The sequence below is a fragment of the Pseudomyrmex gracilis genome, unplaced genomic scaffold (genome assembly GCF_002006095.1).
Source record: "Pseudomyrmex gracilis isolate BER0280 unplaced genomic scaffold, ASM200609v1 scaffold_198, whole genome shotgun sequence".
NCBI lineage: Eukaryota > Metazoa > Arthropoda > Insecta > Hymenoptera > Formicidae > Pseudomyrmex > Pseudomyrmex gracilis.
Genome location: NW_018020782.1, coordinates 183,070 through 197,188, shown reverse-complemented (window position 1 = coordinate 197,188; position 14,119 = coordinate 183,070). Strand labels below are relative to the sequence as shown.

The 14,119-nt window shown below is 35.5% G+C and overlaps 3 protein-coding genes across 9 annotated transcripts; 2 read left to right on the top strand and 1 right to left on the bottom strand.

Moving 5' to 3' along the window:
• Positions 1 to 324: 324 nt before the first annotated feature.
• Positions 325 to 4,272, top strand: LOC109858346 (DNA polymerase epsilon subunit 2-like). Its single transcript, XM_020435489.1, has 4 exons — positions 325 to 1,004; positions 1,206 to 1,743; positions 1,845 to 2,528; positions 2,603 to 4,272. The coding sequence occupies exons 1-4, from the start codon at positions 937 to 939 to the stop codon at positions 2,876 to 2,878; spliced, it is 1,566 nt and encodes a 521-aa protein (XP_020291078.1). The 5' UTR covers positions 325 to 936; the 3' UTR covers positions 2,879 to 4,272.
• On the bottom strand, positions 4,246 to 9,562 carry LOC109858347 (egl nine homolog 1). 2 transcript variants are annotated; one of them, XM_020435491.1, is made up of 5 exons: positions 8,699 to 9,562; positions 7,652 to 8,337; positions 5,340 to 5,459; positions 4,994 to 5,190; positions 4,246 to 4,595 (listed from the first exon to the last, which is right to left on the bottom strand). In XM_020435491.1, the coding sequence occupies exons 1-5, from the start codon at positions 9,081 to 9,083 to the stop codon at positions 4,586 to 4,588; spliced, it is 1,398 nt and encodes a 465-aa protein (XP_020291080.1). In that variant the 5' UTR covers positions 9,084 to 9,562; the 3' UTR covers positions 4,246 to 4,585. The 2 variants fall into 2 exon arrangements, with proteins under 2 accessions (XP_020291080.1, XP_020291079.1); XM_020435490.1 differs by having other exon boundaries at positions 4,980 to 5,190; positions 8,699 to 9,560.
• Positions 9,563 to 10,101: 539 nt separating this feature from the next.
• LOC109858338 (peroxisomal targeting signal 1 receptor) lies at positions 10,102 to 13,687 on the top strand. 6 transcript variants are annotated; one of them, XM_020435478.1, is made up of 8 exons: positions 10,102 to 10,302; positions 10,848 to 11,216; positions 11,306 to 11,693; positions 11,807 to 12,344; positions 12,416 to 12,584; positions 12,664 to 12,821; positions 12,907 to 13,074; positions 13,165 to 13,687. In XM_020435478.1, exons 2-8 carry the CDS (start codon positions 10,869 to 10,871, stop codon positions 13,202 to 13,204), a joined length of 1,809 nt encoding a protein of 602 aa, XP_020291067.1. In that variant the 5' UTR covers positions 10,102 to 10,302; positions 10,848 to 10,868; the 3' UTR covers positions 13,205 to 13,687. The 6 variants fall into 6 exon arrangements, with proteins under 6 accessions (XP_020291067.1, XP_020291064.1, XP_020291062.1 ...); XM_020435475.1 differs by having other exon boundaries at positions 10,102 to 10,267; positions 11,306 to 11,735; positions 13,165 to 13,686; XM_020435473.1 differs by having other exon boundaries at positions 11,306 to 11,735; positions 13,165 to 13,686.
• The last annotated feature ends 432 nt before the right edge of the window (positions 13,688 to 14,119 follow it).

Here is a 14,119-nt window from a genome sequence, read left to right as displayed (position 1 = left end):
GACTCTGCAATTGGTCAATTCCACGAGATCTGCTACTTGCGTTTAATGTAGAACGGCCTTTGAGTTCCACTTTTGTGGAAATACGGCTAAAACCGGCGGCTGAAACCGTCGTAAAAAATTACATTAGGATGGCCGCTCTCAGGTTTCTCTCTGTGTATACAAAGATTAAGTTCCACTTGGCACTCGCAACGTTCGCGAGCGTAAGTCAAGTTTACAATGTTTTGTCGCATTGGTCGATTTGCCGGACCTGACATGCGATTGTGGACGCAAGCCTATGCTCGCGATCGTCGTACAATTGGCGATAAAATTGGGTGTGTTTAGCCGAAGCTAGCGCTACGTAGCGCTACGTAGCGGCTTCATGTAGCAGTTGCAATTGCTGCGTTACTTCTGCTGGACAGTAGTGCTACGCGCAGCGCTTTTTGTAAGCGCAAATATGTTTGTATACAAATCGCCGTTGTATTCTTCGGTTGCTAAGCTGTGTTTTTTAATTATTTATAAAAATGGCAAAAAAAGTGTCAAAGTATTATAATTGAGACGGTATTATTGTAAATGGCGGCCACTACTTAGAACATGCTACGCGTAGCCATACTGTCCAGCAGAAGTAACGCAGCAATTGCAACTGCTACATGAAGCCGCTACGTAGCGCTACGTAGCGCTAGCTTCGGCTAAACACACCCATTGTTAGGGTTAGATTTGAAGGCGGGAAAATATTGAAGAACGAAAAATCGCGATTAACCTCATCGATTGAAAATATGTACAAACTGGTGTTTTTCAATTCAATGTTGTAACGGCTCAGAGGACATAAAGGAGACACGCATATGCCAGTTATATGTGTGGGGATAACCCACCTTTCCTGTGACTGACTGGTTTTTAGTGACTAAACTTAATTAACGTTTGTTTGATTATAATATATTCTTGTATAACATAGATTGGATAATGGCAGAGAGCAAATGTTTACAAATGATTCAAACAAACTTTTCTTTATACGGTCTTGTATTACCAAGGTAAATTACTCTTCCTTTCAAGATATATACGTTGTGACATATCTACCAAGAGATATTCAAACAGAATTCTGTATAAATAATTGAAATATAAAGAAGTAAACAATGTATTTTATATAAAACTCTTTTATTTTTATATATAATATATTCAATTATTATTATTATCACATCTATTTTTATTATTTATACTTATTGTGTCTCTAGAGAACTCAGGGTATCTTTAGCAAAACACTTGGTAAAGATATCAGAAGAAGAACGCGAATCTTGGCTCACTCGCATTATAGAGTTGATTTTGGCCCAAAATCTGAACAGTCCGCATGTTGATGCCGAACATTTAAAACTTGCTATAGAAGAGTGGATGGAGCCAACCAAGTTAAAAGACACAGAAACAGTATTTAACGTTATAAATGGATATGATATACCTAGAATAAAGTACGATATCAGCAAGAAGAAGTTTGTTATCGATAATGAGAGTTTATATTCTGAGGCAGAATATAAATCGTTGATATTTAAAGATCGTTTTGAAGTACTGTGGTATAAAACTTTGAGACACAAACAGTTTCAATTTTCCAAGTTTGAGAAACAACAAATGGACAAGATAGATTTGATACCTATTGAATATTTATTGAGTGAACTAAGAATGGGCAATGTGTGTGTCATGGGTATGATAACACAATTAACAGAAGATCAATATTACTTGGAAGATACAAGTGGAACTGTTAAAATTGACCTCACCGATACAATATCCTTTATGATATACATTTATTAATTATTAGATTTTATTGTTTGATTTGATGGTGTTTCAACTAATCAATTGTTATTTTCCTTATTATATAGGAATACGATTTTCAGGATACATTTATCATGGAAGGTTGCATAATAATAGTTAACGGAATTTATAAAGATAATACGTTACATGTGAAAACGATCAGTTTTCCGCCGATAGAATTATCGGAGAGCTCGAGATCAGATTTCGGCGATAGTAATACGTTTGGCGGACCGCACAATTTGTCGCTGAAAATGTCGGAAAAGTTACAAGTTCACGAAGAGACCAACCAGGACGGAATGATAGTTTTCATAGCAGAATTATGGTTGGATATTCCAACCGTTCTGCAAAAATTCAAAACTGTTCTAGAAGGCTACATGGACTACCCTCCTGTAGCTTTTGTATTGTGTGGTCACTTTTTGAGCTTTCCTACAAATGTAACGAGCGCGCAAGCTTTGATAACGGGTTTCAAAAATCTAGTTGACATGATAACAAACTATGAGGTGATAAAAGAATCGTCAAAGTTTGTTTTTGTACCCGGTCCGCAAGATTTGGGCTCCCCTAATATTTTGCCGAAGCCTTCTCTGCCCAAATGCATCGTCGAAGAAGTGACGAAAGAAATACCGAACGCTATCTTTACCACAAACCCGTGTAGAATACAGTATTGTACGAAAGAGATCGTGGTGTTGAGAGAAGACATGCTGACAAAAATGTGCAGGAATGCGCTTCGTTTTCCGAAAGAGGAAAACTTCTTCAAACATGTAAGTATAAATTACGTACGACTTTATTGTAAAAGAGATATATCGGTAACGTCAATATTGGTGGAATCTTGCAGTTTGCCAAAGCCATTATCAGTCAGTCGCACTTGACTCCTGTACCTCTTCAGGTCGTTCCGATATACTGGAAATATAATCACGCTTTACAAATATTTCCAACACCAGATCTTATTGTGATCGCCGACAATTTTGAATCATACACGACCAACCATTCCGACTGCTATGTGATAAATCCGGGAATGTTTTCCAAAAACAATTTCTCGTTTCAAGCTTATGTTCCTGCGATCAATCAGGTTCAAGACTGTCAACTTCCAAGCGACACCGATGTTTCTTAGGGTGAGAAAAAAGATAAGTATGAAGAAAATATCAACAACTGTTTTGTGTAAATAAATCTATATAATTTTGGATATTATTATCACTAATGTATATACGTGAAAATCTTTTGTGAGTTTATTTTACATTTATTTTGCTCTGATAACAAAATCCTTCGGTTCGGTTTTACAATACTTTAAAAACGTGTCGGAAACATCGCGTTTGAATGGTAATTTTTAATACTCTCTACGTAAGACGCAAAAAAGACAAAGTAAATTTAAGCCTAAGAGATAAAAATAATTTAATAATCACACGAAACGAAAACTACTGGAGAAATTTTTACAATTAGTCAGGTCTAACAATACGGTGAAAAATGTAATTCAGGGATAATTTACTTTGAGAGAATAGGACAATTTTTATCGCGAATATCTTTCTCTAAATTGTGTCCGTAACTTGGCGTGCTTTGCTATGTTCAGAGAATAACTAATAATAAAATCTTATATCTCAGACTCTCTGAATAGGACACCAATGATACTGAAAGAATTTTTCCTATCAATTATAAATAGATACATATGATATCTACTTATAATAGTCGTATAAATAGATACATATTAAAACACAGTGTTCCTTTCTTTTTGCAATGTACATAACATTATACAACACACACACACACGCATCCACGCGCGCACATATACTCGCGATTTCCAAAGAGAAACACTCACGAGATCACTGTGAATAAAGTAATTTTATTTTAACAAAACGTGAATACGATCCGCGAATTTCAATACAAATTTTCACAAGAGCAAAGACTGCACGGCTCCTGCTCTCATGAAAATTCGTATTGAAATTCGCGGATTGTGTTGCACTCACGTTTTGTTAAAATAAAAATACTGTATTTAAGTAATCTCGTGAGTATTACTCTTTGTGGAAACCGCAAACTCTCCGCGAGATTCGCAAAAATACACACAAACTGATTCTTCCATCCTCCCCGATTTTGTCTCTCTCAATTCGTTTCTTTCTCTGGAAGCATATAAGTCAATTACTGGCCGTGGTAAAATCAAACGTGACATTCTTGTGTGTAAGCGTAAAAAGTCGTCAATGTTTAATCATAACATTACAAATAACATGATAATACTAACATTACACTTTGTGTATGAGCAATATAATTTCTCTTGTAATAACTAGTTGTGTTAATAATTTCTAAGACATGTGTCGCCATAAGAACATTTATAAAATGTAGACTTTGAATTACAATCGAGGTTTACTTGTTTTCTCGCAAACTCCTGGAAGAAATTTATTCTCGTATGTTACACATTTAGGATTTCGACTTAAAATATTTCAAATGCATGCTCGCGTTAAGATTCTATGGTGATTGTTAATACTTTGTTTGTTTTTTTTTTTTTTGTTTTTTTGTTTTACATAACGAAAGGTAAAGTCGACAGAATTGCAAGTTTTCTTTTTTTTTTCAAATGGTAGTGGTGGTAGAAGTAGGAAGCAATGACTCTTGACGTATCTTAATTATTCAGCTTACAAAGTGCAAACGTATAGAATCTCAGAAATAGAAAGGAACAAATATACATATGAGTGAATTGCAACAATTACACACATCAACTCATCACATATATTACAGTGCCATCTGTAAAGAGGAAAAAAATAATAGTACGCTCTTACATCTATTGCACTTCCTTATAAAGCACGCATGTTTGTCAGTAAGTTTCTTCGTACGCTATTCAATTCCTCCTGGAAAGAAATTATCGTGATACGTAATAATAATACATAGTTTTGTCTATGTGCTTATGTGTGTGTGTACACATGTAATTTCAAACAAAAAAAAGGAAAAAAAAATCGGACGGCGTAGTGGTACATTACACTCTATTCTCACGAACTATTATATTCTTTCTATGTAGTTCTTCGAAAAGTGATTTACATGTAATACATGTGTTTTTCACATATATTTTGTACAGTTTGTGAGATACAAAATGCAAAGGATCACTATGATACCCGGCACAAATAACTGGAATCGACTTGTTATATAGATATATATATATATCTACATATATATGTACACATATATACAAAAGAAATGACAAATAACAGAAACTATTCATGCGATTGCTTACGCACTTTCTTTTTGATACCTTCGGCAAGCTTGATTTCTTTCTTCGGCGTCAAAATACCAGAGCGTAATGGCGTATCTCGTTTTATACGCCGGTTGTACCTCGTGCGGATTCCGTCTGTCAGACCAGAAAAATAATATTCTGTCGAATAGAGGTTCGATATCCGCCACTTGATCCTGCCATCCTTCGGGAAATATCCTCAGAAGTCCACCATTTTCCTGTATGCGATAAAGAAAAAAAAATTGATATTTTTGTTATTCATCTTTGTTATTCGTATTTACATGTGCTTAGAAACGTATTTAAATGTCATAAACACAGTATGCGTTTAAAAACGCGTTACTGCATGTGCATATTTATTTATATGCACCTTTACATCCCAGTCGCAATTAAGATAGTAAATGGCTGTGATACAACGTCCATCTTGATTAGGATTGTCTACGTGTTTCACGTAGTGCGAACCATGACCAGGATAACAAGCCACCATTGCCTAGAAGGAAAAAAGATTTTATTGAAAGAACAATGTATATACTTTTCTGAATTTTTATTTTTTTTTAGACTTGATTTGTACATAAGAAAATTTATACAATCGTGTGTATTAATTATACTGTTACTATTTATTGTTACTGTTGTATTTATATTAAAATTATGCTATTGTGTAATTATACTATTACAAATTGTAGTATCATGTACTAGAAATACATGTATATATATATTTATATAATATATATTTATATATTTTTATACTAAACATGTCCACATGTATATTTATATATACAAGCTAATTTTTGCAGTAGGAGAAAAGAAGGAAGAAGCTGCTTATAAAAATGCGTATTTGTCATATCGTTGGAATGCAGCAGTCGTAATAAAGTGGTCATCGACGAACAGAATATTTTGTATTTCACATTTCTTTTTATCTTGCCCGATTATCAAGCGATATGTTACTATCGCTTGTTAGCTGATTGGCTAATAATCCACGTTCGAGAAACGTGTTGCTTTACCGCATCTACAAATTTTTGTTTTCCGATAACACAGTTTGATTATATCGTTAGATGACGATATTGAAATAAATAAATTTTTATAAGTTTTTTATATTCTAATTCTCTCCTTAATATTCTCTTTGAAAAAAAAAAGCAAGTGTAAAAACGTTCTTCTCTTTCACCTTGAACGCGGTCTTCAAATTAAAACAAAATTGCCACTCAAACAAGCCGATACTTATCGTTGGAATTTCTTTGACACAAAAGATTAGCCGGACATTGTTCTTTTTTTTATCTTTCTATTTTTTAAGTCATAAAAAAAACGATTTTGCGTATCTCCGACGATAACGAAAACATCTGTACGCATACAAATACACACAAAGATTAAGTTTCAGATATGCTCATATTATTGTGTAAGTATTGGTGCGCACGTGCAAATTACAATACAACTGCAAAAAAGAGATAGCAAGACGGCAAAGTGAGATGTTTAGCAAATTAAACATATTGACGCAAAAAAACAAAGCGATGTATCTGTTCTTGTTTCATTGTGAGCAACCGAGTATCTAGCTAAAAATAAACATTGATAAATCACACACGAAAGTCAAATGATAGCGACTATGGCGAGTAATTGTTAAACTCGTTGTTGAGCACAATGTGCGAATGTGAGAAATATCCTGTTGATAAAACAAGAAATGATTCAATGGGACATGCGTAAAACAGTTATAAAAATGACACTGCGATGTTAAAAATGAATGTTATTTAAATTGGATTTTAAATACACATATACCTATATTCTGATCGTTTTTACATTTTATAATTTGCTACCGGAAATTTGTGTGTAGATGATTTATTTTTGTTATTGCGCGACTGTTACGCGCGTTATAAAACCGATATTTTTTTTTAATCGACGAATGATGAGAAACAAAAAAAAGAAATTTTAAGCAAGATTCCTTTTATCAAAAAGATATCAGTAGAAAAATCGATGCGATCGAAGAGCCAAACGCGTACGTTTAGGCGGAGTGAAACAAATTGTGTAATATTGCGTTGCGGCCGTGCGAAAGTAGTAGAGGAAGAGGGTGAGACGCACGGAGTCGCGAGGCGTACGTGACTGACTGCACTACGCGTTCTCCTTCCCACTCTCCTCTTACTTTCGGTACATATAACTTCCTCGCACAAGATCATTACAATTTTTGGAATCTTGGCCTTGCCCATCGCGCTTATCTCAACAAATTTATTTTATCTATTATCGCGTCATTCTCGACAATTTGTAAATTTTATATTTGACGTATCTTATTTTTTTCTCCGCTCCCCCCCGATTACATAAATACAACAACAATAAACACTAGCTTGATTTCTAAACAAGAAGTCGCGTTGTGCGAACATGTAACGTGAGCTGCGACAGTCTTAAATTATTTTTCAATTAAAGATGGGATACGTGCGATCACATGTTCGAAGTGTTTAGCACAACAAAAACTTGAAAATTCTAGTTGATCTAATCAACTATTGAAAACTATATACATATACACTCACATACATAGACTAAAATCTAAAAATACATATAAATATGTATACACAAATAATACACACAAATATATATTTATAACCTTTATATGCGTGTTACGATTTACATTTAAATTATTTTTATATATACTTTTGGAATTTTATATAATTAATAAAAAATGTCAAAATCAGAGAACATACTCACTTTTGTTCTTCCGGTGATCGTATAGTTTCCTATTTTCCCATTGTTGTGCATTTTGTTAGCTCGCATGATGATGGCATCCACTTGCGATATTAACATGCCAATGTTTTGACACTGTTGTTCCTTGCCATCCAGCCATATTATTTGATCACCACGAATTGTTTTTAGATCATTTGCACTAGCTTTATTAGAAACCAATTGTCCATCCTTAAATAAACCCGCACTGTACATGTCTAAAACCTCATTTAGCACCGCAAGACCCTTCTCCTTGCCTAAAAACTTGTCCACCACACATACACCGTACTCGTTCATGTCTCTTATCACATATTGGCAAATTTTGTTTATAAACTCTTCGAGATTATTTCTATGTAGAAACGGAGGTGAAAATTCTTCTTCCTGGCCTAATCTTGGCACCGCTAAGTTTTTCATGTCGTTATGAGTGGACAAGCCAAGATCGGTGTCGTTCAAACTGTACAAAATTTTCGAGCTTTCCAAGGAGGGATTTAGAAGCTCGGCATTAGCTTCTAATATAGTATCTTCCGAACTACCTTCGTACGTTATTGGCAAGGTCCACTCATCGGCTGTGTTGTGTGAATTTCTGGTTTTCCCGCTGTTTGTTGTTTTTTTCTTAAGATTGTGATTCTTTTTTTGCTCTTGTTTTGATTTGTTCTCTCCTTGTGTGATAGACTCTGTAATCGGAAAAGATTAACTATTATGTCTGTAAGTCAACATACACATGCTTGTATATATAACTTGTATATACAAACTATTAGGTTACATATAATAAATTTTTTTGGACACACAGAAAGTGTTCTATATATAAACATCGTGGTTCAAGAAACATCTTTGGCTGCGATTTGTAAGTATCTAACAATACAACGTGAAAGCACGCAATCAGAATAGAGAGCTAGCTATTTATATCGCAAAGTTATCGGCAACAAGATTTATTGTAATTTTTACTGCGCAATACTGTCAAAATATTTTCCATGTTGGCGGTAAAGTTCCGGCAAAGTAAAATAAAAAAAAAAAAAAAAAAAACAATCCACGCACCTGTGAAATGCTTCGCTTTCCGATTGTTCGGTTCAATAGCGACGTCCGATGCATCCAAGACGTTGGGGTGCTCGGTCAGGTTAGAAACTGGCGCGCTCGGAGTTCTGCGATTGCCGGGCGAGGGATTGTGTTTGTTGGATGGGATTTGGCGATTGAAATTCTTGTTCGCAGCGGAGAGGGGCTCTTCCGCGGGATGAGTCGCGCAAAACTCTCTGTGACGTTTCCAGTCGCGTCTCTGATGCTCCTTCGTGCAGTAAAACACGGCCTTGCAGCGTGAGCACCTAAGCAGCTTGTCAGTTTTGTTGCAGATCGCACAGATTACCTGTACATCTGTTCGAGCACCGTCGTCGGCTGTCTGCGCGCGACTGATTATCGGACTGGACATGTTTCGCTGTGATCGTTAACTTCACCGTCGCGGCATGAGTGCCGACGACATTTCCTCGTTGAGGGAAGTCACACGCGCTCGCTCTCTCTTACTCGCGCGCCGTCTGCCCACTGTCTAACCGCCCACCACTTCCATTCATCCACTCTCTGGCTGGCGCGATTGCGCTCGCTCTCGCTCCTACGGAAAATCTAACTTTTCTCACTTTCGTCCACGTTCCGCGAGTCCGCTGACTACGTTCAGTGTTGTCGCAACACATTCGATCGATTCTCTCGTATCAACCATTTTCCGCATCCTAAGCGATTCTCCAACTTTTTTTCTTAAAAACTTATCGGGAGTTATATCAGGAAGATGTGTTTCAACACAACAGGTATATAGCGCGAAAACTAAAATCACCCAAATACCGATAAAATGTGTTTACTTGAGCGCCATCTTCAAGCGTGCCGAACGAAGATCGCATTGCTCTTCGCGGAGAAAAGACTGAGGTCCGAATTCATAGTCGTTTCACAAATCTTAAGCCTGTTCTACATTGATCGCAAACGCAAACGCAAGAAACAGGTCTGGTAGAATTGACTAATCGTATTGATCAAATCAGCCAATTGACCAGCGTGATTGGTCAAATCTACGAGATCTATTCCTTGCGTTTGCGCTTGCGATCAATGGAAATGCGCGCATACAATGTGATTGAAGAAAAGTAACGTGACTTTAGTCACGTGTGTTGTTTTTTCTCTCCTCCCGGTCACGTGACTTCAGTCACGTGTTGGTTCTTCTCTCCTCCCTGTCACGTGACTAAAGTCACCCCCGCATCGATGTTCTCGATGCTGTACGTTACGATTTAGCATCTCTGCTCTGATTGATTGCTTCCCCACCACAACTCGTTTTCATTGGCTTCGCGACTGATCGACTTCCCACTTTTTTCCGTTCCGTTTTTTCGGACTGCATATGATCGCACCCTAAGTTTTATCGTGTGTTCTCGGCTTTACCCCTTGTATTTGTCTTTATATCAGTTTTTTTTAGTTTTATGCAGGGTTTAGTCCAGCCAGCAGTGCCATTGCAACATTGAGGGGGGGTAGGCTTGTGAGCTTGTGAGGCTTTGACATGCATATACACACATGTGTTTTATGTAGATAATATTCAGAGTAAAGTTGGGCTGCACTGTTCAGTCGTTTTTTTTCTCTTATCAGTCGGTTAGTGTGACACTAAGAATAAGAAAAAAAGAAAGGTAGTTTTACACTTGAACTTGGTATGTTTTATGTATCTTTCATTTGCACACTCGATCTTTTTTCCTATCTACTGACTCGGTACAAAGTCTCAGTTGCAAAAATTGTTCCTGATAAACATATATATCTTGATGTGTTGATACTGTGTAATAACAACGCACTGACGTGGCCCACAAAATAATTGCGAAGTGATTAGAATGAATTAACCGATTAAGGTTAAACTTCGTTTTAATAATATTTTCTTTTGCTAGAAGCAACAAATAATCAAACGCACAATTGTGGCTATCTTTGTTTCAGTAAATAATTTGTTTTACGTAATACAAAACTTGAAAACTGCATACAATGTCTATACTGTGTTACCATATAAGACAGTGTTTTTATGTACGGTTTCTAAGTATTTTTTGCGGCATATTCTGTACATTCAAAATTTATGTTTTTATGTGTCTTTATAAGATTAAAACTACTGTGCTTTTTCTTATATTGTTATAATGTTTCTTTATATGCAAATTGATGAAGTAGTTAACAAATGCTTTGTATCTTTACGCAGGAAATCAAATAATACATAAAAATGGCATTTCAAGAATTAGTGGAAGGAGAGTGCGGAGGTCCCAACTCACTGATGCGCCTTGCATCACATTATATGCAAGATCATGGATTTAAAGAGGAAGGAATTCGCCATCCATTTGATCTAACATCAGAAACTTTTGGAAAACCAGATGCCGATCAGTTTGTTCAGGAATTTTTGCAGGAACCTGCATGTCCACAGACATTCCGAATGGAGAACCTGTTGCAGGAGATGCGAGAGATTGATCACACTATTCATCCTCCAGTAGCAGCCCCTCGGGTAGTTCAAGAATTGACTCACTTGGATGCAGCTTGGGAAGATCTGTGCCTTAAATCTAACAAGGAGTTTGAAGTAATTTTATGAAATATTTTTGTTATATAGGTATATTTGTTTATAATTTATAATAAAAAAATGCGTTTAATTGTTGAAATAAAATATAGGAACTTCATGCAAAAGATATATGGAATACAGCTGTAGTACAACCTGCTCAGAAAGAAACCGCAAAGTTTTTTGAGTCTCACGACATAGCGTCAAACTGGGCAGAAGATTATCAAGAATGTAACATAGACACTGTACAAGATATCAGTAAAGATATTGCTCAAACCAAAAAAGATGAAGATCCAAACTTTGCGCATTCGAAGTTTATGAAATTTATGAAACAAGAAGGTGGCATTCCAATAGAGAGCACTCAATTAGCTGGTCTGGATAGCGCAGAATGGATAGAACAGTATCACACGGAAAACCAACAACAGAAAACAAATGATGGTACTACTGTTGACAATGGTGAAGAATATTTAAACAAAGTGGAAGAGGAATTAGGAGCAGCAGGTACTTGGGTAGACGAATTTGTAAAAGAAAATCCTTCTGCAGGTATTTACTTTTTTTCTTGAGCTTTCGAATGATGTATAATCTAATATAATTTTAACTTGTCAATAATTTAGATAATTTAGATGCATTATGGAAGCGGTTCCAAGACGAATGGGACAAAATATCTATGGATGATTCTTCCTCACATCCGTGGGTATCGGAGTTTGACACATATTACGATCCATTTAACAAGGAATATCAATTTTGCGAGACAAATCCCATGAAGGACTTGTTGAATAATCTGGAAGAGGGCAAAAAACGATTGGAAGCGGGAGATTTACCGAGTGCGGTGCTGTGTTTCGAGGCGGCAGTTCAACAAGATGAAAACAATGCCGAAGCCTGGCTTCTTCTTGGCAAGACACAGGCTGAGAACGAGCAAGATCCTTTGGCTATATCTGCCTTGAATCGTTGCTTATGTCTGGAACCCTCGAACGGCGTTGCTCTCATGACGTTAGCCGCCTCTTATGCGAACGAATCGTATCATAAGCAAGCCTGTCTTACGTTAAAAGAATGGTTACTGAAGAACGAAAAATATAAGCATCTAGCAGATACACAATCTGCTTTAACCAAAGAGGAAGACATAACTTTTAGCGTATCCACTTTGTTATATGAGTAAGTGACTTAAAAAATTTCTAAAATAAAATAGAACATTTAAAAAATAAAAAACAATTATTTCGTTGTAGCAAAGTATACGATGAAGTGAAGAATCTATATATTCAAGCCGCAAGGATGAATCCGCGAAATGAAATAGATGCGGATGTACAGTGCGGACTAGGTGTGTTGTTCAACTTGTCCCACGAGTATGACAAAGCTGTCGATTGTTTCCAAGCGGCGTTACAAGTGCATCCTGATGTAAGTGTGATTTCCATTTTTTATTTCCGTTCATGAATTAGTTCGGACACACATATCTGTGAATGCGCTTGTCTGAAAGGATCCCAGATTATGGAACAGACTCGGTGCCACTCTGGCTAATGGTCAGCGATCAGCGGAAGCTATAAACGCGTACCATCGTGCCTTAGAATTATCACCGGGATTTATTAGAGCGCGTTACAATCTCGGCATATCTTGCATCAATCTTGAAGCATATAAGTAAGTATATATTTTCTTATCGTACTCTTTCTCGAATGCTAAAGATAATAATAACTTTTTGTCAATAAAAACAAATACGTTACAGAGAGGCGGGCGAGCATTTTCTAACAGCCTTAAATCAACAAGCCGCAGGAAAAGATCCGCAAGCTAACAGTATACCTCCGAAAGCTATGTCAAATACCATTTGGTCAACATTAAGATTAGTTTTGTCATTGATGCATAAACATGATTTGATACAAGCCGTAGAGGAGAGGTAATAATTCATATATGTTTTGCAATTCACATTTCCAGAACATTAATTGCTTGTGACACACTGTTTATATAACACTGCTTATTGTTTTAGGGATCTGGCAACCTTAAATAAAGAATTTGAGATCATGTGAGTCAAACGCAAACACGTCGCAGTGATCGCATAAAGATTTATCGTTGTGTAGATTATTTGGGGTGTACAGGTAATCAATAAAAACAATAGCAAACATTTTTGTTTCACGATATTCTAGCACAAGTTGTGATTATCCAAAGTATTTGAAAATATTTTCGATAATCAAACACAAAATACGTATATGCAGAATATTTTCTCGAAGTTATTGCGCTTTATTTTATAACAGTGACTTTTCACTAATTTCAAGTTTTGATGTTTCGAATATATATATACGAATTATATATACATATATATATATATAATTTTGTTTTTGAGAATATAAATGATTGTATATTTATGATAAAATCTCTTGAGTGTTAAATATATAAGTTACGGTATCTTTACATACACAGAATTTTTCAAGGGGATAAAACATGTTATATTCAAAATTTGTTACTATTTTTATTTATACGTTTAATGTCATTGTTTTTGTAATTATGAGAGGAAGATCTATAAATATATATATATAGATTTATAAATATATAAATAAGATTTTTATGTTAATACGTATACATTTACTGCTAATTATTTACACTCTGTTAAGAATAACAATTGTATACGATCGAAGTATACATATAACAAGGTAAGTATACGTAAAAAAAACAACTGCTGTATACCGTGTATATATTTATTTTTATAATGAATTATAAATATTATTCATTAATTATATAACATAATTAGATTTGTAATAAAGAGAAATCATTCCTAAAGGCACATCAAAGTTACATGATTTGTAACACTCAAAAATCGGTTACGTAAAACCTACTTGTTATGATCAACAAATATATTTGATAAAAACTATTTTAGTAAAATTCATTTTCCTAAAAACACATCTCTGTCCCAAAGCAGAAATACTTTGATTTTGATATCTGCAACA

What these genes read in the sequence shown, in the direction of transcription:
- LOC109858346 (XM_020435489.1), top strand. Translation starts at nt 937, where the DNA reads ATGGCAGAGAGCAAATGTTTACAAATGATTCAAACAAACTTTTCTTTA. An exon ending in TACGGTCTTGTATTACCAAG is followed by an intron (nt 1,005 to 1,205) that starts GTAAATTACTCT and finishes TTGTGTCTCTAG; the next exon opens with AGAACTCAGGGTATCTTTAG. An exon ending in AAATTGACCTCACCGATACA is followed by an intron (nt 1,744 to 1,844) that starts ATATCCTTTATG and finishes ATATAGGAATAC; the next exon opens with GATTTTCAGGATACATTTAT.
- LOC109858347 (XM_020435490.1), bottom strand. Translation starts at nt 9,083, where the DNA reads ATGTCCAGTCCGATAATCAGTCGCGCGCAGACAGCCGACGACGGTGCT. An exon ending in GAAAGCGAAGCATTTCACAG is followed by an intron (nt 8,338 to 8,698) that starts GTGCGTGGATTG and finishes TTCCGATTACAG; the next exon opens with AGTCTATCACACAAGGAGAG. An exon ending in CGATCACCGGAAGAACAAAA is followed by an intron (nt 5,460 to 7,651) that starts GTGAGTATGTTC and finishes TTTTCCTTCTAG; the next exon opens with GCAATGGTGGCTTGTTATCC.
- LOC109858338 (XM_020435475.1), top strand. Translation starts at nt 10,869, where the DNA reads ATGGCATTTCAAGAATTAGTGGAAGGAGAGTGCGGAGGTCCCAACTCA. An exon ending in AAAAGAAAATCCTTCTGCAG is followed by an intron (nt 11,736 to 11,806) that starts GTATTTACTTTT and finishes TCAATAATTTAG; the next exon opens with ATAATTTAGATGCATTATGG. An exon ending in ATCAATCTTGAAGCATATAA is followed by an intron (nt 12,822 to 12,906) that starts GTAAGTATATAT and finishes AATACGTTACAG; the next exon opens with AGAGGCGGGCGAGCATTTTC.